The 26,177-nt window shown below is 45.8% G+C and overlaps 1 protein-coding gene across 1 annotated transcript in view; it reads right to left on the bottom strand.

The window, feature by feature from the left end:
• Positions 1 to 26,177, bottom strand: part of arhgap32a (Rho GTPase activating protein 32a) — a 107,366-nt gene that overhangs the window by 11,406 nt on the left and 69,783 nt on the right. The window contains 10 exon segments of the mRNA XM_064301155.1: positions 1 to 109; positions 1,032 to 1,134; positions 2,807 to 2,956; positions 13,281 to 13,355; positions 14,199 to 14,249; positions 16,214 to 16,295; positions 19,248 to 19,325; positions 19,901 to 20,023; positions 21,373 to 21,465; positions 25,054 to 25,191. The exon segment at positions 1 to 109 is cut by the window's left edge and continues 36 nt beyond it. Coding sequence (XP_064157225.1) covers positions 1 to 109; positions 1,032 to 1,134; positions 2,807 to 2,956; positions 13,281 to 13,355; positions 14,199 to 14,249; positions 16,214 to 16,295; positions 19,248 to 19,325; positions 19,901 to 20,023; positions 21,373 to 21,465; positions 25,054 to 25,191 — 1,002 coding nt within the window.

The raw sequence follows: 26,177 nt of genomic DNA, 5'->3' as shown, positions 1-26,177 counted from the left end.
GTTGGGCAGCTCGCGGAAGTACAGCTTGCACAGCGACCCCACGCAGTGGATGTCCTGGATGTACACGTCCTTGGTCAGATCGGGAATCTGCTCTGAGTCGAACTCGTGCCTGGGGACAGGGAGAAGGAGCGGTCACCTGCCTACAGCCCAGGCTGGGAGACCCATCTGAGCATTGTTATCTTTATTATTAACTTCAGTTTCCAAAGAATAAGAATGAGAAGAATGCAATAAAAATGCAGCATCTATGATATTCAAAATAATGCAATGATAATGTACAGTTTGAAGTAATAAAGTTTAGAAAATTTGCTGAATATGAACAAGGCAACAGAAATGTAGCTTGGCTGTTTCGGAAACAAACTGCAGAGAGAGCGTGGTGGGATTTGGGCGCCTCTGTGAGTTTCAGCAGGTCAGACTATTTGAAATGTGAAAACTCCTGTGGGGAACATTGTAATTCACACCACACAGAAACACGCCGCACATAATCGCATGCACAGGGGAAGGAGGGAACCATGGTTGGCTGCGCCACCGGCTATATTTAGACCTGCAATTATTATTTGGGAACTTGAGGACAAAATGTGGAGAAACTGCAGGTAGAGCTTACAGTATGAGGGCGGAGTTTCAGAGGAATAACTGATCAGATAACAGCGCACAGCGTGTTTACAGACAGGCGTCATATTCACAGGAAGCCTCCTCGGTGTGCCAGAGCTGTTACTGCTCTTTGACCCCTCTCCTATCTGTTCACCTTCTCCTCGCCGCTGTTATCGTCACTGTTTTGTTTTGAAACCTGTCTGTTTCACCGCTCCCTGGTTCCGCCTCATTAACTCCCCCAGACAGCCGGCTAGCGGCAAAGCAGTTCCCCCGTCTGAACGCGAGCTTAATTCTCCGGGGTCAAGGTCATCCGGCTCCAGCGATCGCTCTTAAATACATCAGTGACGAGGGGAGGAAACCGGCACTGCCCACACATTTTCCGGTCTGTCGAATTCGTCTCGTTCCTTCCTGGGTCGGACTCGGATTGGAGGCGAGAGCCTTACCGCAGCTTCTGGATGTTGGAGGCGATTCCTGACAGGCGGTATATTCCATCCACCACCCCGTGCTTCTCGATGAACTCAGTGCAGCTCCTGAGGACCTGGGGGACTGGAGAGGACAGGGGTTTATTCAGCGCATGTGAAGCCAGTGAGTCCAGCTGTGTCCCACCTGAACAGTCGCTATAAGGCTCCTATAAAGCTGAAAACACCCGACCCTGGGCCCGGAGAACCACTGCATCTGCTGGCTGTTTCTTACTTTAAAATCAGCACCCAGATCAAACCCAAGAAACCAGGTGAGGGCAGTTAACTGTGTAATCGGTTGCTGTAATTGGTTAATTAAATACTGAATAACAACAGAAATCAGCACATCCAGTAGCTTTCTGGGACCATAAAGAAATGAAATCCATGGGAGAGACAATCAAAACATTTACTTGAAGGGACGTGAATCCAGCCTTTCAGCAACCAATTAGCAGTAACCAACAGGTGCGCTCATGCATCTCTACCTTTGCGGAACATGGGAAGCACGTACATCGTCATCACCAGAGTGCATGCCAGCGAGCGGGAAAGCATCTCAGCCGCGCCGCGCTAAGCGAATTACCCAAAGCTCTCATGAGCAGCCAATCGGGTTGCGTAATCGGACCGGCTGATTAATGTGGCGTTAAGCGGCGCTCTCAGTGTATAAACGGACTTCGGCGCCGTTCGCGCGCACGGAGGTAAGCGTCTATTCCCAGCACACGAAGCCCTGACTGACAGCCATCTCATGTGGCACACGATGACACGGATGACAGAGTAGAGTCGTTTGCGCGAGTACGACGGCGATGGGGAATGTCGTCAAGCACAGAAGAGGAGGCAGTCTCTGTGATTGACAGCACTCTGAGGGGGACGTGATGCCACGTTTTTGAGAGAATTAGCAGTTACGGAATGGACTGTGACTGACAACCTCAAGCTTGCCTATGCAAGAACACCAAAATGCAAAACTCCCTCCTCATCTCGGTCTGATCCCACCCTAGTGTGCGTATTCTTTTACCTGGCCCTTCTTCCTCAAATCACCACACACATATACACACGCACTGACACACACAGAAACACTCACACAGAAAGACAGACACACACACACATACACGCACGCACGCATGAAGAAACACACACAGGTACATTCAAACACACATGCACTCTCTCTCTCTTTCACACACACACGCACACACACACGGTAGAAGAATCTAGAGTGTCTGTCTGGCAACTGGCACTGGCACTGGCACTGCGAAAAATAATAAAATACACACAAGAAACCACGGAACATAAAGCCATGATACATTCTTTCCAAATAGTTCCTCAAAAATCAAAACCAAGAGGGACGATGACGAATCCTAAAACCACAACCACATGGGCTGGGATGGTCAGGCCTGGTCAAGCCTGTGCCAGATGTGACTGCCATATCCCCCAGTCAGCACTGTGTGCAGCGCCTTTTAAAAACAAAGGGGGTTGGGGTGGGGCACAGAGGATTTCGACTGGTACTGCCAACTAGCCCAAGGGATCAACGGAGGGAAATCTCTCAAAATGTGTAAAGCACTGTGGCTATCTTTAAACTCTCTATGACAGTGTGCTGCCATAGACATGTCCGAACAGGTCCCTCCTGTGTTTGGCTTGGGATGCTTGAGAAGTCCCTATAAGAGACTATGTTTGGGGTGGGGTACCTGCGGATTCCCCATCAGAGACTGTTTGTGTATGAAAACTTGTGGGGCCTCTGTCGGAGGCCTTGTTTGATGTGAAAGATGTCCTACCATCGTGGCCCGAGTTGAGGAGGTGCTCGCCCAGGTCACAGCCAAACACCCGCTCCCTGAGGATGCCCCGCTGCTTCAGCTTCTGCTTGGACGGTCGCGACTTCATGAAGGTGCGCAGGAACGTGATCAGCTTCCCGTGCTTTTTAGACACTGGAAATGGAGAGGGAGAAGGGGAAAGGGAGAGAGAAACTCCTCAATCAACTAGCACGTTAGCAACTGCTGAGAAACTGGCCAGAAGAATGCCCATTTCACATCAAGAAGAGAGAGACTTTAAGGAAGCAGGAGAGACTGAGAGGTTTAGTCAAACTGAGCCATGCTAGTGAGTCACTGAAACGGGTGTAGAGGCAGCTTGCTCACACAATATGTCTGCGGACAGTGACCTTACAACGCTAACACGAACCACCCCTCTCCTCCAAACATTTGATTCAGAATCAACTTAAACCTGCAACCAACACGGCAGTATAACCTAAAACTGATCCAGGCTTGATGCTAGGGCGCAGAATACATTTGCGCTCTGAAATGGCTGTCAATCAATCTCTAAATGGATGAGTGTGAAAGCAGTACAGTATGTGTATTCCGCCGTAACCTCCGCTCCCTATCACCCTCTTCTCTTGCTCACAGAGTGACTGCCTCCCTCCCCACTCTTCAATCATTTTCCAAGCTCCCCACTAACTCTGCATCCTCCACCCTGACGTCATCTCTCTCCTCAGCACTCGACTCCCTATGCCCCTTCGTCCCTAGGCCAGCACGTTCATCCCCTCCCAGTCCATGGATGTCTGACATCCTGCGCACCTCCAGGGCCACCCTCCGCGCTGCTGAGAGGAAGTGGGCCAAATCCAGGGACCCATCTGACCTCTCAGCCTATCAGTCTCTCCTGAAAGAGTTCTCTTCTTCTGTCACTGCCGCTAAGGCAAAATTCTACCAAACCAAAATTCATAACTCCATTTCTAACCCTCGTCAACTTTTCTCTATTTTCTCTTCTCTCCTCAGCGTGCCACCTCCTCCACCCCAGTCTTCCTTCACTGCAGATGACTTTGCAGCATTCTTTGACGAAAAGATTGCAGACATCCGCAGCTCCTTTGCCCCCTCTGCGTCCTCCGCCCCCTCTGCGTCCTCCGCCCCCTCTGCGTCCTCCGCCCCCTCTGCGTCCTCCGCCCCCTCTGCGTCCTCCGCCCCCTCTGCGTCCTCCGCCCCCTCTGCGTCCTCCGCCCCCTGTTTCTCCACATTTTCTCTCCTCTCAGACACTGAAGTCTCCCAGCTTCTGCTCACCCACCGCCCTACCACCTGCGCCCTCGACCCTATCCCCTCATCTCTCCTTCAAGCAATCACACCAGACATCCTCCCTTTTGTCGCCTCCCTCGTGAACTCATCCCTATCTTCTGGATGTTTCCCTCATCCTTCAAGAAGGCCCACATCACCCCGCTGCTGAAGAAACCCACACTAGATCCTTCAGTCATTCAGAACTACCGCCCGGTATCTCTCCTCCCTTTCCTATCCAAAACACTCGAACGTGCTGCATCTAACCAGCTCTCTGCTTATTTCTCTGAGAACAACCTGCTTGATCCCCACCAGTCTGGCTTCAGGCCTGGCCACTCGACTGAGACTGCACTCCTCTCGGTCAGTGAGTCACTCCATGCCGCACGAGCAGCCTCCCTCTCCTCTGTCCTGATTCTCCTAGACCTCTCCGCTGCATTTGACACTGTGGACCACTCTACCCTCCTGTCCTCCCTGGCAGCATCAGGGATCCGCGGCACAGTCCTTGACTGGATTGAGTCCTACCTCTCTGACCGCTCCTTCCAGGTTGCCTGGGCGGGTAAGGTATCACCACCCCGTCCCCTCACTACCGGAGTTCCCCAGGGCTCAGTCCTTGGTCCCCTTCTCTTCTCCATGTACACCAGATCCCTTGGCCCTGTAATATCTGCCCATGGCCTGTCCTATCATTCCTATGCCGACGACACGCAACTCTTTCTCTCCTTCTCCCCATCGGACACACAGGTCCCTGCCCGCATCTCCGCTTGCCTGAGGGACATACAGAGCTGGATGGACAATCACCACCTGAAGCTCAACCCGGGAAAGACGGAGCTAATCTTTATTCCTGCTCTATCCTCTCCCTCCTCGACTTTTCCATTTCCTTAGGGGACACCGTAGTGACATCATCACCCTGCGCCAAGAATCTCGGAGTGATGATGGACAACAGGCTGTCCCTCTCCAACAACATTGCAGCAGTAACCCGGGCATGCAGATTTTTCCTATATAACATCCGCAGAATCCGCCCCTTTCTCACCACCTACTCAACCCAGCTCCTGGTCCAAGCAATGGTTCTATCCCGCCTGGACTACTGCAACTCTCTTCTGGCTGGACTACCGGCATCTGCCACCAGACCCCTGCAGCTCATCCAGAATGCTGCGGCTCGTCTGGTCTTCAACCTCCCCAGACACTCCCACGTAACTCCCCTGCTCACTACCCTCCACTGGCTGCCTGTTATAGCTCGCATCAAATTCAAAACATTGGTTCTAGCATACCAGGCAGTCAAGGGATCAGCCCCAGCATACCTTCACAAGATTTTCAAACCCTACATGCCAGCCAGATCCCTCCGTTCTGCTACCTCAGGACGCCTAGCACCTCCCCCTCTTCGCACCTGCACTTCCAGAACACGTCTCCTGTCTGTTCTGGCCCCACGATGGTGGAATGACCTCCCTGTGGAGGTCAGAACAGCTGAGACTGTGAACAATTTCAAACGACGACTGAAGACCCACCTCTTCAGGCTGCACCTCTCCCCATCCCTCCTTCCCCCCTGTAAATGACTAAACTTAGGGGTGTAACTAGGCAGCTGTTTAATAGGTGACTTAGTTGATGCGCCAGTCTTAACGACTACTTGTATTTTTATTTATTTTTATTTTTCCATAGATTGCGTTGTTGCCGTTCTCGTTGTTAGTGTTAATCAGTTTAACCACCAGGGTCCAAGTTGAACTATGCGGTTGTTCCCTGTACTTGGACCGGTACTTCTCTCTAGGGGTTTCGTCATACTTGTTCCTGGTTATGGTTATACACTTTGTTGTACGTCGCTCTGGATAAGAGCGTCTGCCAAATGCCTGTAATGTAATGTAATGTAATGTAAATGTGAAAACAGAGCTTTCTTCCAGCGCATTAATGGCTTGCGTTCGGGCCTTGCTCTGAGCCAGTTCTGACAGAATCTTTTCTACAAACAAAGGAGCAAATCCAGGAATTTGTAAGTGGCATTGTTGGACTCGGGTTGGGAAAACAGCAGATGGTGTGACGAGGGGGGAAAAGAAAAATCAACTATGAGGTTCAAGGAGTTCGGATTACAGAACAAAGCCGTAGCATTTGAACGCGATCTGGGCCATTTAGGGAGACTCCAAGCAGATCACATACATTTACTTTATAACAGAAAAATACCAGCACACTCACTATTACTGTGATATAACAGAAAACACAGTTATAAAAAAACATTTTAACCAACCTTGGATCTGGCAAAAGAGAAGACTGAATACTCAATTTAACAATCTTTTTTTTTTTTAAGAGGACACTTTATCAAGGATTGCCTAAGGCCATTTGTGGAATTCATGCACATATCCATTGTTAGCCATTTCATAAATCCAACCATCTGCTTGATATGATAGGTTGGTGTTATGGCTGAGTCACCGAAGTGAATGAATATGAATATCGAACTCATGACATAGCTCAGTACTGTATTTCATTGCAAAATTCATATACTAGCTGCTAAGACAACCAAATACATGCAGCGACCACAAAGAATACATTTATATCTTCTGGCTAAGATCAGAAAACAAAATTCTAATTTTCACTGAGTCAGCAAGGCGCATGAACTCGGTGATTCATATTTTTTCTTGTAGTGCCTTCAAACTATATGGCAAATTCTAAGCGTACTCCCCACACACACACTCCACTGCTCAAATTCACAGGCAGTCCATCAATTGCCAGATCGTGCAAGTGACAATTCAGTGCCAGTTCACATTTTAGTTAGTTTAAATCTTCCTTTGGCATCATTAAGCACAGAAGCAAAGTAATTGTCTACAATAAGAAATAAAAGGTTATGAGGTAGGCTTTGGTGGGTACTGAGAGCACATTTTCCATTGGCAAAAAAAACTGGAATCATACCATTCCCTCGACGACTGCATACTGAGTCCCTCTATAGTCAATGAGGCAAGAGCAAGTTTTCAATGAAACGGCCTTATGAAAGGGATATGCTACCTTCTTTAATGCAGCACAACTCATTCTAGTGTGTTTCTGGACACACTGACAGATTTGTTTATTCATTAACAGTGCTAGAAGCAGTTTAGACTGAGCTGGGTAATCAGAAGGTGCATTCAAAGGTGCTCTCTCTCTCGCTCTCATTTTTTTAATTTACAACACGCACTGTGGCTGGGCTATGTCTGTGCCAACACTTCTGCAAGCCCACGGGTTCACAGGTCCAGCTGGTTCCTGCTCAGTGAGGTGAGGAGAACTCCTGTGGGGGCCATAGATGAATATCTCAAACGCATTTCCTTATTTTCCTTGCTTTACCCAGAAGCAGGGCAGGCAGCCCGTTGAACAGCCGATGGGGCAAGAGTGGAAAAACCTGAACGCTGAACCTGGCATAGTTCTGCTTGTCTTCACCCTCGAGAGTACAACAGTGCCACTACAAACCAGAAACCTCTGAGTTACAGGTTTGCCTCCCTTCACCATTACACATTCAGTATAAAAGCATCCATGACACCGTAACTATGACCGCCAAAGAGCAGCTGGAATAAACCTCCCTGCCAACAGTAGCGTTTCACGTTATTTCTGAAGCCAGTTTAAAAAGCAGTGTAAAACACTCAGAAATCTATTCAACTAAAAACTAAAAGGGGAAACGGGACAAGTGGAAAAATAGCGAGATGCCAGGCAAAGAAAGGCTCCTCTACATGACTGCCTCCGTCCACACCGTGCACAGACAGTTCAACAATGGCTGGAATAACAGGAAAGCGTTTGAAAAAAATTGGCGGAGAAGCGGATTTCATACTTGATAAGTTCTCAACAGTGCTTATCCTAACATAGTTTCTGTTTTTTTTAATCGTAACTTTTTTGACTAAAATGTTTCCCTTTTTTATCCCGGGCATAGATATAACCCAGAATAAGAACGAAAGCAACAAAAAAAAGCCCATAACACAAGCTATACTGAACACCATCGAGCCCTCTTGTCGCCGTGCTTGATGATGACAGGAAAAGGTAGCTGGCGCTATCATCGCCTATTCCACTTGTAATGGTGAGGGCTTGTCAACGTTGGACGTCCGAGGGACAGCTCCACTCAGAATCAGTGAGTGAACAGAGGAAACCTGTCTGGTAAATGTCAAGTACACCCTTCTTCACAAAAACAACCCTACAGCAGTGGCTAGCAGGCAACTGTAGCATATCTGTGAGAGGCTTCATATTTTGAAGGCCTAACACCCCATGCCTTAATAATATATGGAGGTTATGACAGCATCGAGAGAGGAATTTTCTGTGTTCATTCAAAGTTAGTTATCAACTCTTAATGCTGTTATTATGCATTACAAAAGCTTTCAAGAACTGACTGCTACAGATAATTTTACTCAGTAAAAAAATAAAATAAAAAAAATAACAATAACAATATTGAACTGTGTTGGCAGTGGCACACACACACACACACACACAGGTAGGCAGGCAGTCAATCAACTGTCTGATCCTGTAAGTGATTCAGTGCTAGTTCACATTTTAGGCTGTCTAAATCTTCCTTTGGCATCACTAAGCACAGAAGCCAAGTAGTTCTGTGTACAATAAGAAATAACAGGTTACGATGTAGGAACAGCTGCGAATTCAAACGGCTCAAACTGCGGTTAATAATAAACAGAATAATTAGGACAGACGGCTGACTAACGCTCAAAAAGTATTTTAGCCTTTACCCTTCGGCAGTTAGCATTCTGTCTGACCTTGAGGTGTGTTCAGCTGCACATTAATTTCACTGTAAAAACAGTCCATATAACTGGCCGTACGTGTTATCAGCAATGATAACACGTTGACAGCTATGAATTGTTCATAGTTTCGTGTCAGTAGTAGCATCTATCCTCATACTCATAGTACTACCGATGTAGCAAGAGCTTTTATGTATAATTAAAACATACTATGATAGCATAAATCCTCTAACTATTAAGACAAATAGTACCCATTTTATGATTTATTAAACAATATATTATGAATGCCATTGATTGATAGATACACACTTATGTATCTATTGACATTCTCCAAAACACAATACAATTTTAAGTGCATCCTAGACAATATTAACATGACTACCTGCTTTGCCCAATAAATAAAAAAACAACTAACAAACAGACTTCTGATTTTAGGCACAATTGAACTTGACTGATTAAGGGTAACTTTTCATTGACTCCATATCTCTTGTGTGCAAAAATATTTAACAGGACATATTTACTCAGCTAAAAAATAAGAATGATGGCAAGTCATCCATATTTCTTCAATTTGTACCACTTAACACCGATAACGGATTCAACAAACAATTTTTATATTAAGAACAAAGTTCGAAGAATCAACTTTACAAAGATTGGGTACTCAGATTATTTAATACAACATGCCGTAACTTCAATATATTTTTAATTCAATTTTATTGTAGATGAAAGTCCAAATTACGTGAACTCAACATTCCATTAAAAGCTCCATAACACGGCTTAATGGAGGCGTAAAAGTAGCATACAAGATTGTCTTCCAACTCCCCAGCTGAGGTACTCCGACAAGTCCACGCGCAGCATGAACAGGATGCACAATAAAACATACGCACGGCTCACGCCACAATACCAACCATTCTTCGCAACCAATACGAGCTATTTCGCGTCCAATTTAGGAATGCATTATTTCACAAATTTACCAAAGTAAAGAATTTACCGTGTATATCACAGAACGAATTATTTCCTCACCTCGGTCTCTAGACTCTCGGCTCCCTCCAATAACTGCAAACAAATCTCCGCCGGCTCAGTAACTACTGACCGGTGCGATCGAGCTCCAGATAATCCTAATTCATTTGGCAGGTAGTGACTGCTTAAAAAAACTAGTCTAAAATTAAAACAGAGCTCCACATATAAAACAAACACACCATGACACACTGTCACTGCGTAGTCGCATAGTAATAAAAGCGGTTGGAAAATGCTGATGAGAGAAAAAGAAAAATATACATTTCCTGTTCCCCGTCAATTTAACGTATCATATTGCATCGCTTTCATTTTTTTTCTTTGCGCTTACAAGCGTGACTTTTCCCCCTTTTGCCTATGCCTCCCTGTGGATGCCCAACCCCTTTGGTGTATATTTACAACCAAACCGGCTTCACCGCAACTTGAGCGCTGCGCGAGACCCAGAAAGAGCACCGCCTGTTACAGTTGGTCGCGGGTCCGTGCTCGTGCTCGTACTGGATGCCTCGCACACCCAAGGCCGGTGAGAGGGGAAAAAATGGAACCGTGACTTAAGTAATCTCCCACATTCCAACAGTTTGTTCTTGTTACACGTATACAACGGAACAAAAACCCATGATGCTTTCTTTTCAGTTTCGAGTTCGCAGGTGCTTTGATAGGGTCATTGTTTAGGCATATTCAGTTTGAGCTACTGTTGATATTCTGATGGACAATGAATGAACCTGACCATAAAAACATCTCACTTCAAAAAATGTAACAAAATGGTGTCACCTTTACAGCAAAGAACCCAAACAACTGCAATCGGCTCATTGCATTTTTTTGTACTTCTCCTACCACTTCTCCCCTCCGTGCATGCGTGAGTGTATATGCATGTTGTCTGCGTGTGTGTGTGGGAGGCATATCAAAATTGTGAGATTTTAATGCCATCATTTTTACTTTGATTTAAAGAACGGGGCATCTGTAGGTAGAATTTGGATGATAATGGCAGTAAACTAAATGGAATGTGTTCTGTGAATTGATACGGTAAATATCAAAGTAAATATCAGCAGATGGTCGCAGCTATAGAGCAGAGTCTGACTGCAAAGTAAATTCTTACATTTCATGTTCATTTTCCCAAAGCCTTGCTCTGATACTAAAGCTCTTTTGTGTCTTACTTTTTACATCTTTTTTTAAATATTTGTCACTCAGTCATTGTGTCAAAGAGATTAGGTATCGTGGCAACTAAGAGCTTCAGGACAAACAAGATTATGTAACTGTTTCTTTAGGCACATCCATTTCGACCATAATGGCTCTTCTCCATTCATCTGTCAAGTCACCCTTTGTTGACCCCACTTTTGATATTCCATTCAGTAATGAATGCTTAGCTAAGCATCATTTCACCACTGCTTTTCTATTAAAGAATCAGTGTGTGTGTGTGTGTGTGTGTGTGTGTGAGTGGTGTGTGTGTGTGTGAGTGTGAGTGTGAGTGTGTGTGTGCGTGAGCATGTGTGTGTGTGTGTGTGTGTGTGTGTGTGTGTGTGTGTGTGTGTGTGTGAGTGTGCGTGGGAGTGTGCGTGAGCATGTGTGTGTGTGTGTTTAAGTGAGTGAGTGAGTGTCTGTGTGAGTGCGAGTGTGAGAGAGCACAAGAAAGACGTAACAAAGAGAGAATGCTTTTCAAATTACTCAGAATGGAAGTTTCTGAGAGTTCATTGGACTCAAACAGAGTCTATGATGAAACATCGCTTCCTTGGCTAACTGCAAATGGGACACAGAGCAAATGCAGAGGTCTGTCTAAATCTGTTGGGGCATTCAGAGACCGACATTTCAGTCTCTGGGGAGGGAGACTAGATCACACTGTCCAAATACACAACTTAGTTATGTTCACAGACAGTATTTCATATTGACTACTTTGTACAGCCTTGAATAAATCAATGAGCTGTTGGAGTTTTGTAAAATATAAAATAAAACATCAATTGGGGCTGAAAGCAAGTTCATTTATGAGCAGGCATGGCTTTATTACAGACTGTGCATTTTCTCTGCATAAACCGAAGTATAACTGCCTTATACTTACAGCACATGAGCGCTTGCAGTTTGCATCATCTCCTTTTTCTACTTATTAAAGAAGCAACAGGTTGATTATAGAATTGTGAGTATGCAAATTCATCATCTGAAACAAACTAATAGATGTGGATATTACAATGATGCATACAGTGCTAGCCACTAACAGGATGCTCTATTACTTTCCTATTACTTTGATGAGCAACCAATCCGATTTCAGCACGTTGATCACATGTGGACCTCACAAGCATGTAAATTGAGGCCATATTGAGAAATACCAGCACTGTTCCGTATGCGCCTGAAATGCAGCTGGCTTCAATCACATTCAGCATTGCTGCAAAGTCAAACTGATGAGGCAAACTTATTCCCAGCACTAGTCCACAGAAGTCAGAGTGTGCAAATATTCTTCTAATAACCGACAGATGCCAGAAAGTGACCGGGAAAAAATTCATATCATCTGACTGAGAAAAACTAATCCAGTCAAGCTTACAGAAAGTAAATCATGTAACAATATTTTGCATTCATTTCACATGCAATTGCACAAAAAATAAATGTAGAAAATCCATAATGTCCATAGCTCATGTTTCTCATGCATCAATTTGCTTTTACTGAAAGGAAAAACAGGAGCTAGTAGTTTTCCACATGGGTACACTACCCAAGTATAAGAAGTTGTGAAGGCAGACTATATGCATGGTCTGTTTCAAGTAATTCAGAGGACATAGTGACAAGGCTAATGAACTTAGCCAGCTGCGCCACCATGTCTGAGGCACTGGGCACAAAGAAGACCAGAAAGGATTCAATTAGCCTCTGTTCCCATGCACCAGTGCCCCACAAGGTTACTTACATTACCGTGTCTTCACCTGACTGAGAAGAAGATGGGTCAAAAAAGGTAACACTGCATCCACAACGTTGCATAAGTTTCATAATGCGATTACGAAACAGGGACTCCTTTGGGAGCTGCGCGAAATAACATTCACAAGATCCTTGATTCAATTTCTGGTTAATAAACAAAACACAAGACAGAAACACAAAGATTTTCCTTTTGTAAAGTATCCACTCAGCATATCAAGTGCCACATCACAATATCAACATCAGAACAACAAACAGACATTCCGCTTAAAATTAGTACTCAAACGGGATTGTGTTAAGTTTGTCAGAGGAAGGACAGAAACATCCAAAGGTAAAAAAGATGATCACTGTTTCACCATCTTCCCCAGTCTTTTCCTCAGGACATTAGATATGGAGTATTTTGAGCAAAGCCGTAACTTAGGCAGATGTTACCCATTGCCTTGCATGGTGCACATTTAGACTTTCCAAAAGGGTTATTATGGACACAAAGGGTGCACCATTAAACATCCATGCTAGGTGGTCAGTACTAGAAAATGAAACCCAGAGCTGTATGAAGAGGCACCAGTGTTAGAGGACAGTGGTTAGTCAGGCAGGTAGCTCTAATGGGTTAGGTCTAAGTTAGGACATTTGGGCTCTAAGGAGCAGTCTACCTGAACTCAGTCTGTAGCGGTTCAGGGGGCTGGGAGCCCATGCATTATCCTGCTTTACACTGTCCATCTCCAAATCTGCATGAGGGCGGCAGTGGGGGTGGGTGGGGTGGGGCATACAGAGAGGGAGAAAAGGGTTTCATTCAGTTAGAAAACACGGCGAGAACAGTCGCAGTACAGGGCTGTTTAGATTTTCAAGCCTGGCCAACACCGCTTATGGATTTCTCATTACCATCTTGGATAGCCACAGGGTCTCTGATCTCTTAGTTCCAGTTGCTGATTTTAAAGCGAAAACAAGACTCTTGCCATCCACATATGGCTTTCCAGGACCAGGTTTGGACATAATTGATTAAGATTGTATTTGACTACTTCCTGGCCTTAACATCAAACCAACAGTATAATAACCAAGGCCTGTTCCTTAGGGCTTAAAGACAAACTGCAGAACAATAATGCTTGGCAATGCTGTTAATGTCAGAAAAATATTTCTGCAATACACAAAGGAATTGAGCTGGATACAAAAAAAATGAAGATTGATACTGCTTGTCAAAAATGCACACTTTTTAAAATAGAAAATACACAGATGCTATACAATAATGAGGAATATTACTAAATGCTAAATATATCAATATATACATTGACCATAGAAATTAAAAATATAGAAGCGACAACAATGTATGTGGAAGTCATGTTTAGCAGCTGATGTCACTGTGAAGTTTCATGAACTGTAAACAGGTGGAGCCACTGTTAACAGCCAATCATATTCAATCATTCACAGCAAAACAATGATTGGATAAAAATCAACATTTCTGACACCATATGGCAGCAGCACCCATTTTGGGGTTCATGAAACCTCACTCTCCCACCAGCAGTGTTCAGATCAGAGGGGAGGGGTTTTTGGGGTAACATCGCAGCGGGACGTACAGGGTGGGAAGAAGTTCCAGGAGGTGGGCCGCAGTCCAGGGCTGGGGGAGGCTGGCGGGCGGAGGACACAGCAAAACATTAAACATGCAAAAGGGGGTGGGGCCAGCAGGCTGCACATACAGGCTGGTTATGCGCATTTTCACACCCCACCACATGGGGATAATATGTAGGAATACAGGCATGAGGCACTGTTATAGCAGGCAAAATTTCACAAAGGAAACTCTTTTAACAGCCAGATACACACATGCACGCACGCACACACACACACATGCATGCATGCAGACAGACACAAACACGCATGCACACACATACACACACACATGCAGGCAGACACACACACACACACAAAAACACACACAAACTTGCACATTTACATGCACGCGCACCCAAAAGGATGTGCATTTGGGACGGTACCTAATTATATTTCAGTTATACTTCAGTTATACTGACCCCGACCCTTTGTCTACAGACTACCTAAACATTCTTCACTGTTCTCTGAAAAGGTTATGCACATTTATAATTGTTTCACAGACCTGCAGACTTAAATACAGTATCTGGAAAGATATTGGTTTTGTGTCCAGGTTTTGGCACCCGAGGAAAAGCAAGTGCGTGCGCAAGCACATGTAGTCTCGCTCTGTTCCTCTGTTTCCTCCAAAGGCAGCGTTACCACTGCATCCTCAAATGCCCTGCCCACACAGCCAAAGCGGCATCCATAATTACATTCGAGAATCCTTCTGATTTAGGGGTCACTGTGTTCATTCTCACAGAGCTGCTGGAAGCATTCTGAAGCAGAACTAGATGCGCAGGGCTGTGGTGTACGGGGGGTCATTATAAAGCTTTTCTGTCTGCTGAAACCAAGCATGACGTCAAGCTGGCTTTCGCAAGTCCTCCACGTCCGAACACAAGAGCGCTTATTTCGGGGGTTTGAATGGTGAGCGTTACCAACGCACACCAAACAACACAACAAGAATTCCTCTGTGCGCACGCGATATATTTCTCAGATATAAATGAAAGGATTGGAAACTAGTGGTTAAACCTAAGACGTGGAGGTGGAGGGAGCATTATGGGTAAAAAAAAAAAATGTAAAAAAAAAGCACCGAGAACTGTTAAACAGGCTTGTCTGCAGATTTGTAATAATAATGTGAATACAATGAAATATCAAGTTAATAAGCATAAATACATGAAAACACAACCCTGGACACATACAAATGGAATGATAAGTGTGTGTGTGTGTGTGTGTGTGTGTGTGTGTGCATGCATTTAGAGACACACACTTATCATTCCATTTGGAAGTCAGAATCTCACGGTATCCCACAGAAGACTCTGTACTCAAACACCAGATGTCAAAGCGGGTACACCATCATGAAACACCAACTCAGAACCCCAGCCCCAGCTGAGGATGCCAACACAGAACGGCAGGTGCCCATGTCGCCCAGCCCAGTCTGAGAGAGACCCTGCTCCCCTGCCCCCCCAGCACAATGCGTCTCAGGAGAACGGGCTCTGACCAGTCCTCAGGTACCCTGCTGCAGACCTCTCCAACAGGGACGTTTAAAAGCAGCTCCCCACACCGTACCTTCCTCCCAGCAGTGTGATTTCCTGACACTTCCACAGACACTCAGCACTGAACACAGAAGCCCAGAGGTCTAAATGCAACCATCAACGGGGGAAAAAGAACATGAAAGAACCTTAAACCCCAGAGGTATCTGTCTCACGATGACATCACACAAGGCCCTCAAGCTGACACGCGGAAGAAATGAAAACCACATCCACCAGGCGCACGGGATCAAACATCCGGAGATCAAAGTTAATTTTCTAAGCGAGCGAGCGCACCTCTGAATCACAGCTTGTCATGACGCAATGCGAGAGACGCGGAACTTCAAAGGGCCGAGCGTCCCCGAATGACCAAACTCAGAGAGAGAGAGGGAGAGAGAGAGGGCCGTAATGAGGCGAGAGAGCAGGTGCGTCAATCAGCCGGTAAAGAGCGAGAGAGAGAGAGAGGAAACGAGGCACGGTACCTGGCTTCGGCACGCAGTTGGTGACGGACTGCGGGACCTTGTCGTTAATCAACTCCACGCACTCGCTAGGAAAGAAGCCGACCTACGGAGAGGAGGGAAAGAAAGAGATGCTGAAAAAGAGGGATGTTGATATTGCAGATTAACAAATCTCAAGTGCTTCTTATAGAGATATAATTGGTATGAAGATCACAGCTTCTCAATACCGTCTGAACTTGAAAGTGAGAGGATATTATCAGTTAATTCCTGATCTGGAGCAAAATTAATTGAGGACTCTCTTCTGTTAGGAAACTCTAAATTGCAGACAGGATTGATTTTAGAGGATTCATGATTCTACCAGGGCTATGGGGAGTGTGTTTGGGTCGTGTTATTCTTGCCACGTTCCACACAGGGTACCCAACACACAGAACCTGACCCAGGTCTGACCCAGGTCTTTCTGCCAGGTATCAACCTGGCCAGTTGGCACAAAACCTTTTCTCTACCAGAGCTGATTTTTAAGATATTCACTTCCTTGTACTGTTCCAAGAAACGGTGGACGTAGATCACAGGCCAAGATGACACGGTTATATTCTCAACTGCACTTTTCAGATAAGAATGCTCAATAGGCTTGTTGTGCGTGGTAGAATCAAGATAAGAGAGTATCACACATCACATCCTTACCTAAAAAAGGCACTCTACCCTAACCTGTACCACTGCTGAGCTTATAATCTCTTAAAAAGCAGAGAGTGACTGAGGATTAGATAAGAGAATACAAGGTAGTAGAGGACACACCATCGTGTGGCTGCACCCACGTTAAGTGGGATAATGAATTTACACAGGATAGGTTTACACGGGTTTCTAAAATAAACTGTTTATAATAATGACGTGGCAGGAGCCATCTTGGTACACACCGCTGACCACGTTTAACACACTCAAGTAAAAACACAAAAGGAACAGTAAAGGAACTTCCCTAAACAGAAAACAAAACTTGTATTATCAGACATTTGACTAAAGAATGTCTCATATTCCAAACTCTTCCTGCCCACATTATCGCCCAAGGTGGTTTCCAAAGCAGAAATCAGTTAACCTTCCTGGTCAAAGGCTGAATGAGTAACATGGCTGCTCTTCTGTTCATGTGCACTGACTGTGTGTAGCGCACTGTGCCAGGTAAAGGTTTCCAGTTCCACAGTTTTATGGGTCCACTGCATTGGGCTAAACTACAAACGTACATATTGTCCGACAGTACGTCACAATGCAGACAGGTAGTCTAAACTGAGCGTTCCTTGAAAGGTGGTGAAATGTAGTGTCCATTTTATCACAGAATCATAACCCCTGACGCCCCCATAAAAGTCCTCTCTCCTAGGACACAACCTCTTGCTGTAATGCTATCGCCAAGAAACATCCAGGGACATTAAACTTGTGGTGTCACCCTCTATCAAAAACGTTCAGTTTCTCCAAATAGTACCATCCCCCCCCTCCCCCCCCTTCTCTCTCTCCATGTTATCTGGTCTGCAGATACAGAAGCTGAGATGTCGTAATCAGCACAGGCTCCAGAGATCCTCGCCGGAGCGAGGCGATGGCAGAGACGCAGGCACACGTCCTCCTGGCTTACCCTTTCCATGGCCGCTTCCTTTAGGGTTCGAGCGAGGAGGTAAAATGAGGTCCTCTCAGACCGGTTCTGCCTCTCTCACTGTGCTCTGCGTCCTGCCCAGCCAACCTGTCCAAGTGCCGGGGAGCTCGTCCAACACGCTCCGCCATGCTTCCCCACGCACTCGCCCACAAACACACCCCCCAACCTCGAATGCTGTAAACTTCTCCCCAGCCCTGCTGTGCGGGGCACGCTGCTGCCCTCTGCTGGCTGGGACACAGAGGAATCTGTAATTCACTCTGTTAAAGAACGGAATCTATATCTGCTCTAGAACCATAGGTTAAACACACTGAAAAATCTTTAGTTATTTTAGTCCAGAACGCTAAGCAACACTAATAGTGGAGTATTACAGTGAAATCCTAATCAGGGTATTGGACTGTATTATTTTACATGCGAAACAAGCACGTTTCAAACAAAACCCCTGCACCCAGCATTAAACTGGACCGCACACAAAGCAAGTGCAAGAAATAGTGAGCAAAGCGAGTGCAAGAAATAGTGAATAATTGAGAAAGGAAGGATGAACTAAGTTCGGGGGTTACACACAGCTCTTTGTTCAGTCATGCGTTAAGCACAGCTATGAGGCACAGGGAAGTCACTCACACAGCTGATGTAATGTTCAGCACAATACTCCATTCTGCTTATAGACAAAAAGGCTTGTACAATAACATCTCTCTACGGAGCCCCCTGGGCCTGGCGTGGGGAATTCTCCACCTCTCCTGCCCGCCAGGCTGCTCCAATGGCAGATCCGGTTGGCGCCGTTGCCAGAGCGACTGAAGAGCCATATATGCGGAAATCAAACAGGCCATCGGTGACGGCCACTGAATGGTGGATATAGCTTTGGCAGGATGGTCATCAGCAACAAAGGGACATGAATTACATCCCCACTGACTCTCCAATGTAACATATTTTACAATCTACAATGAATGAAAATTGACAATTTCCTCAAAAGTTACCTCAAAACAATTAATTTAATCATGCTGCAATATACGTTATTAGATTTGTAATAGAGGTCTCTACCAATGTATCAGCACTGACTAAAAGTGTTTGTGTCAGATGCAATAGAGAGGCTAGGGATATCCAGATACTAATTTTGCTAAAGATTAGGTGATTTCATTATAACTACATGGATATACATGGTTATGCATTCGATAAATAACTGACTCAATGTATTTTCACACAAATAACAATAACTTACTATGGCACTTAACGTTCCTGGCAAAGAAATCAATGCGGATTTATTGATCACCTTGTGTTATGGTGATATGGGACAACAGCTGAACCATGCAGGTCATCATCTCCTGTGCACAGAGACTACCTTAAAGCACAGAGCTAACCTGAGCTCATGCAGAGCCTAGCTGAAAGCCTCCATTGTGCACAGAGAACACCTGAAAGACATACGTGTGCACTCACCTGAAAACCATGCTTTCCCCGCCACCACGTGGTGTCCTCTTTAGGAGGCATGTCGATGACAGAGACGATGTCCCCCACCTGGAACAAAGGGAAAGGGAGGTACCGCTCAGCCACGCCCCCCCGTCTCCGGTCATGTGACAGGTGCCCTAAATATTCCACTGGCAAAGTTTAACTTCAAATGTTTGAATGCTGGTGAAAAATGTAGCGGCACCGTACACAGACTGACACCTGCTTACAAGATGGACCCATGGTCTGAGTGCACACACTCCTCCACTATCATTTAAAATCTCACTGAGTGAGGATGTACCCGCACACAAATTACCAGCATCTCAGTTGGTCCCAGCTTTAAAAGTTTACTTTTTTCTCCTTTATATTCTGCACACATCTTCAGATCCCACTGATTTAATAGCACACCTGTGAACACTGCTTTTTTTAATTTTATGTTTTTTATGAAGCACCACAGTAGGGATGCATCACCACCATTATAAATTTGAATAAAACACACAAACACACACACACACACACACACATTTTCCAGAACTAGGATGATAGGCCTGGTATAGCTATCACAGAGGTTCCCCCGCCCCCGTTGCTAATATTCAGCACGTAATAAATAAAGGCTGAATCACCCCTCCCTCCGGAGGGCCGCTCACCTCGAAGGACAGCTCGTCAGAAGCCTGGGCGATGTAGCGCTTGATCACATGGGCGGCGGCGATGGCAGGCACGTTGATGGACGACTCCTCGTGAACCAGCAGGTGGTTCCCCTTGTTATCAATCTGGGAAGGGAGGCAGCATGGGTGAGCTTCACTTTTTTAATTTCTTAGCCGTCAAGCCTAATAAATGTTTCGGTGCATGAGGGCTACAGCCTCCTCGTTCCTGTGTGCTGCAGTGCACCTGAGGACCTCCCCACTATTTATCCGAGCGCGCATCTCTTTGTGGACACCTAACTTGCATTTTTCACTACTATAATGCGCATCTGCACTTTATTTTAATCCCCTATTGCCTCACCTCTCAATCCTATTCTGCTACACCGTATCTGTACTTTCAGGAAGATGAGAGGGAGAGATAAGCAGGGAGAAATAGGATAAAGGTGGCATTTTATGGATTAGAACCATAGCCAAGCCCGCTCTGATTTGTGTGGAAAATAAAAACCGGTTCGGAGACACACACTCTCATGTTTCATTCCAGAGACAATGCAGTATATTGTACCGGATAAAAACTGCCCAGCTAAATTGTTATTTCCTGTCACCTATTTAACAGCATCATTGAAAAGAATGATGCCGTTCATTCTGCTTTAGTTGAATGGAAACAGCGAGGTTTGGAACAATGGCGATCTTGGGAATTCCAGTATGAAGATGGAGTATGTAAAGACACTGCCAGCACTGGTATCAATGCCCAGCAGCAACAGGCAACTGACCAAGTGAAAAGAAGATGGCTGAAGGAGTCAAATGACCATATTTAGACATACGTGCACCCCATTCTCTATAACAGCTCTATATCAAGGGAAAGAAATGCAGAATGAATATTGTTCACATCAGCATTTCTATCTCGTTGTTTTTGCAAAATGTCAATTAATAATCTCAGATGAGTGTGATAGGCATCATATATAAATGTGTCATCTTTTTCGCCAGCACTACATACATTTTTCTGATTTGACCTATTATGAGCTATGAGCTTTATGGGCACTTTGGCCTGTGTCATAACCCCCCCCCCCCACAAACACTTTGCAATAACCCTCTCACTTGTTCCACCTTACACATTTCTTATTTGTTTCTGTCTAACACTTGGGCTCTATTCCTGCCATTTTCATACCGTGGTTCACCCAGAGGCATTTCTGCATGTTCTATCCCAGCACAAGGTCTTATGAGATATGCACAGGGCATCGGATGATTCCAGTGCATATCTGATTCCAGTCTACAGCAGCGATGGCGAGGGTCAGGTTCTGTGACCCTCTCGTGAAGTGCTACCAGTTGCCTGCCATCTTGGATCAGCAAAAAAGCAAATAGTGTGTTTTGCAGCTGAGAGAAAGTTTTCTGTAAAATGCAGAGGCCTGAGGTGGCACGATTGGCTGGGAGACACAGGTGAGTAGCCAATCACGTAAGAGGAGGGAAAAGGCCCACTGTACCTCCATCCATGTGAGCACAGGGCCGCAGTTTATCTTGTTGTCAGCGATGGCTGAGAGGCGGGAAAGGTAGGCCATCAGCATCTGGGACACTGCCTGAGAGACGGAGGGGTAAGGGACGGAAGAGGGGAGAGAGGGAGCAGCCAGGACAGAGAAAGAGGAATAGATTGAGTGAGGGAGAGTGACAGAAAAAGAGGATATAATGAGGGAAAAGGGATAGGATAGATGGGGGCGAAGAGACAAAGGGATGGTGAAATACAGGGAGAGACAAAGGACAGCGATACAGAGAAAAGAACAGAAAGGTAGAACGAGGGCGGGAGGTGGAGAAAAAAGGACGGATTTAGAAGGATTGTGAGATAAAGAGCGTTTCAGAGAGAGGAGTGTAGGCACAGAGAGAAAATAGAGTCAAATGACAGGAGAGAGAGGGTTGGGTAATGGGGGGGGGGGGGAAGGGAGGGGAGGCGAGAGTTTGTCAAAAAATGTTCCCTCACCAACACTTCAAAGTCAGAGTGGCTTTATTCAGCTAACAAATGCATAAAGTGCTTTTCATGGCTATCCGCCCACTAACAGCTAATTCCCTCTGAACACTGCTTATTTCAGAACGACCTCACAACACAGACGGCACAGAGAGCAATCATTAGGCAATTTGCTCAAAGTTTCAAAGGGGTATTTACATTTTAATAAAGCAAATGCTACACAGAGTAATCAAGGGCTGCATCAAGAACACCAACACTCCATCAGGGAGCATTATGTTGGAAAGGAAATTCTCTATAGGTCTACCCCAGACAACAAAGGAACGAAACCATTGAGATTGTTTAGTCAAAATGACTCCCGGCTACTACACTAACAAGCCCTAGTAAATTTAGATTCTTTTGAGATCCTAAATTAAAATTTTACACTCTTGAAAAGGCACTTAAGGTACACAAATTCCACCCTTTATAGACTCCAATTCACATCCTCACTAAATTAGTATGTTACGACATGGTTTTTCAAAAAAGGATGGACGTTTTTATTTGCTCATTTTGAAATTTATTTTCCCCAAGTGACATTTCCTACTCCTCATTTCCTATTCTGTCTGACTTTTTTGCACATTACCCCTTCCTACTACTGTACAGCCAGAGTTAAATGCACAGTGCTACAGAGACCACTTACTCCCACTCCGTACCCAAAACAGCATGCCAAGTAGAATGCAGTGCATATTACTAGGCATGTAGTTAGCTGTACAACGTAGGCAAACCACTGGTGCCCTGTGACCTGGATTTCCCCCGTGCAGACATGCTATGTGAACCCATCCTCCACTTCAAAATTATGCTCTACAGCAGGGGTCCTCAATCTTGTCCAGAAAGGGTTGCCGTGGGTGCAGGTTTTCATTCCAACCAAGCGATTACACACCTGATCCTACTAATCAGTCTTTGCCAAGGACCTTGTTTCGTAGAATCAGTAGAGTAGGGGAATTCGTAGAGTGGGTGTGTGACCCTTGGTTGAAACAAAAGCCTGCACCTACACCGGCCTGTTCTGGACAAGAATGAGGACTCCTGCTATACTTTGACAAAACTGTTTTAATAAAAAAAAATTTAACACAGGAACATGAAAACAGTAGGCTAAACAAATACCAGAAATACTAGTGAGAGAAATCTGGTTCTTCACCAAATGTGACATTACATTACAGGCATTTAGTAAGTCGTTCTTATCCAGACATTTAAGTAGCATTTACATAGCATATATACACAATGCATGCACTGGATATGCAGAAATGCAGGTTAAGAACCTTGCTCAAGGGTACAACGGCAGTGTCCTACCCAGGAATCGAACCCGTGACTTTTAGCTTACAAGACCAGTTCCTTACCCATTATACTACACTGTCCATATGTTAGTGATGAAGCCCTTCAAAAATCATTTCAGCCAGAGGATGTACTCCACTGCAGGCAGCATGCTGTACTGAGTGTCCTAAGAGCACAAAGTGTCAGTGGTTGTGGGGGGGGGCAGGGTGGGGGGTGGCAGAGGGCCGGAAATTTAAGCGCTCCACAAGATGAGAACTCAAAGTTCACCTGCAGTGCAGAATGCACTTTTTGGACGTGTTCCAGGGGAACACAGTCCACTGACACGCCCTGGAACAGGTATGTGAAAATTAAACCGCACTTTTAACACGCTTTCCTTCAGAGCAGGTGTAGCCAAAGCCCAATAAAGGGGAGGCTATCAAATCAAAACATGGCCTTGCTTCAAAAGCTAAAGATAACCTTTGCCTTAAATTCAAACGGCTGTGATTCGCCAGTATTACACAACTTCACCCTAAGGTAATAAAGTATATTTTGATTTATGTAACTTGATGCAACACGGATGTAACGTACATTCTAAAACTAAATTTGAAATTTGTAAGGCAGTAAAATAAGAATGTGTTTCTAACTGACTTTCACTCATTGCGTCAGTCTCCCTGAGGTTGAGAGGCGTGGTATCGATGCTTTCCCATTCCCAGCCCTCCCAGAGAAAGGGCCTTCGCTCTCAGTCTGCCCTGTCTGAACAACCTCCTCATGTCTCAAACCACTCCACAAACCAGGGACTCTGATTTGAGATTGTGAATGTGGCATATGTACCTGCGCGTGTGCGCGTGTTATCATAACAGCATCCACAGTTAGCAATTTCACACATTCCCACAAAAAAACCGGTTTAACTGGTTCCAAAAGCCCCAAAAGACACGCACTCCCTTATTTTATTGAGAACGATAGGTGAAATCTGACCTTGGAGACGCATCGAGGCTTTGTTATTCAACGCCAGAGTCAGCCAGCAGAGCACCTGTGATTATACAGGAGAGCCGAGAGCCGGGCATTGTGGGAGGCTCTATTTAGCGCTCCCCGAGCCTCCATTACCGCGAGCCGCGCGGGAGGGTATTAACAGCCATTCGAACCGCCGGCGGGCGGATTATAATGCGAAAACGCGCCACCGGGTTCAAGCGCACTCAACGGAAAACAAACGAAAAAATGGCAGCACTCGAGAAGTTTCCAGAACGCCCAAACAGCGAGAGAGAGAGAGAGAGAGAGAGACCCGCGTCCCCACTCCGGAGTCGCGCGGGGTCCATTACGCACCGTCCTCGACGCTGTAAAACACTTTAATTACCCAAAGAGCCGGTGACTCAAGCCACACGAGCGGCGCGATGAAAGCACCTGATCACGCGGCGCGGCCACTCGCCAAATTACAGAAACGCATTTGGCGATGCTCAAATTGGAGGGAAAAACACAGCGAACGCTCACGACCCAACTAAACAGGAGGAAAACAATATTCTCCACGCACGTCCCCGCCTCAGTCTGCTCGGGCTCAGGGTCAGGGAGTAAGAAAACAACATCAGCGCGTCTAGCGCACACTGAATTTCATTCAAATAATGCGCACTTTACCGGCTGAAATGCACATTTTACACATCGTTTTTCTGCCATTAGAGAGCCCGCATCTTTGATGGGTGCGTCCTATGGCACTTCTCAGTAGAGAGTTCAGTTTTTACCAGCAGCTTTCATGACCTTCACTGATAACAACTTTAAATACAAAACTCAGAGCGCTCTGAATCCGCATCGATGACTGGAGACACAATGTGGGGAGGAACGCTAGCGCCGAGGGGCTAACACGCACGCGGACGACGCCATGGGGCTAACACGCTGGGGGATGATGTCACGGTTCTCCACGCCAGGCGGCCCCTACCTCGGGTTCCTCCTTCAGGCTGTCGAATCGAGGCAGCTCGTCGAGCTGGGAGAAGCGCCGGTCGTAGATGCACAGGTGGAGGTGCTTGTCCAGGACGCGGAAGTCCTCATAGCTGCGCCTTACGATCCAGCTTCGGCCCTGCGGAGACAGCCAGGGAACCGGAGTCAGAGAGGGGGGGGGGGCGAGACCGAAAGCAGGAGAGGAAGAATCAAAGAGAAGGAAGCGAGGGGGGGCGGGGAACAACCGAACTGAGAGAGAACAGGTCAGAAAGACGGAGGGAGGGATGAAGTGGGGTAAAGAACCAGGAGAGACAGCAGGAGAGTAAGTGACTAAGAGGGAAATGGAGAGAGAGAGAGTTTAAGAAGTGCATTGTGAAGCATACTGTGTGTTACATCATGCTGTTCTGATTATCAGGACACAATGGAAACAACAATGGACCTGAGACTGCAGAGGAAACTCCCAGTGATACTTCACCAGAGCTGGTTTTGATGCATTGGAACATACACCCATATGTAAATCTTAAAAAGCACAGAAAGCATTCTGCCCAAAAAAGCTACCCTAATCCTCCAAGTACAGGAGCATGAACGCTCTAGGCCAGTTTGTCTGCCATGGTTTGAACACAGACCGAAGCAATATGGGTCAGTCAACAGTGAGATATCTGTCTGTGAGATAGCATGGGTAAAGCAGTCGTGATACTGGTGAGAATCTGAGATACATCTGGAGATAGCTAAAGCGTGAGTCTGGTGAGATAGCATGGGTGAAGAAGTCTGTGAGATAGCATGGGTGAAGAAGTCTGTGAGATAGCATGGGTAAAGCAGTCTGTGAGATAGCATGGGTGAAGAAGTCTGTGAGATAGCATGGGTGAAGCAGTCTGTGAGATAGCATGGGTGAAGAAGTCTGTGAGATAGCATGGGTGAAGAAGTCTGTGAGATAGCATGGGTAGTCAGGTGAAGGGAGGAGACAGCAACAGAGGGATGAAAGGAGTGAACCCTTGGCTTCGAATGGTTGCAGGGTGAGGTTTCACAGGGTTAGATTAGTAACCTTGTTTAATGTGGAAATGAAAGGGTATGAAACATAGATGGGCTATCCAGTAACCCTACATACTGTTAGAGCTGCATACACAC

Source organism: Anguilla rostrata, chromosome 12 (genome assembly GCF_018555375.3).
Source record: "Anguilla rostrata isolate EN2019 chromosome 12, ASM1855537v3, whole genome shotgun sequence".
Classification (NCBI taxonomy): Eukaryota; Metazoa; Chordata; class Actinopteri; order Anguilliformes; family Anguillidae; genus Anguilla; species Anguilla rostrata.
This window is presented reverse-complemented; position numbering and strand designations above follow the sequence as displayed.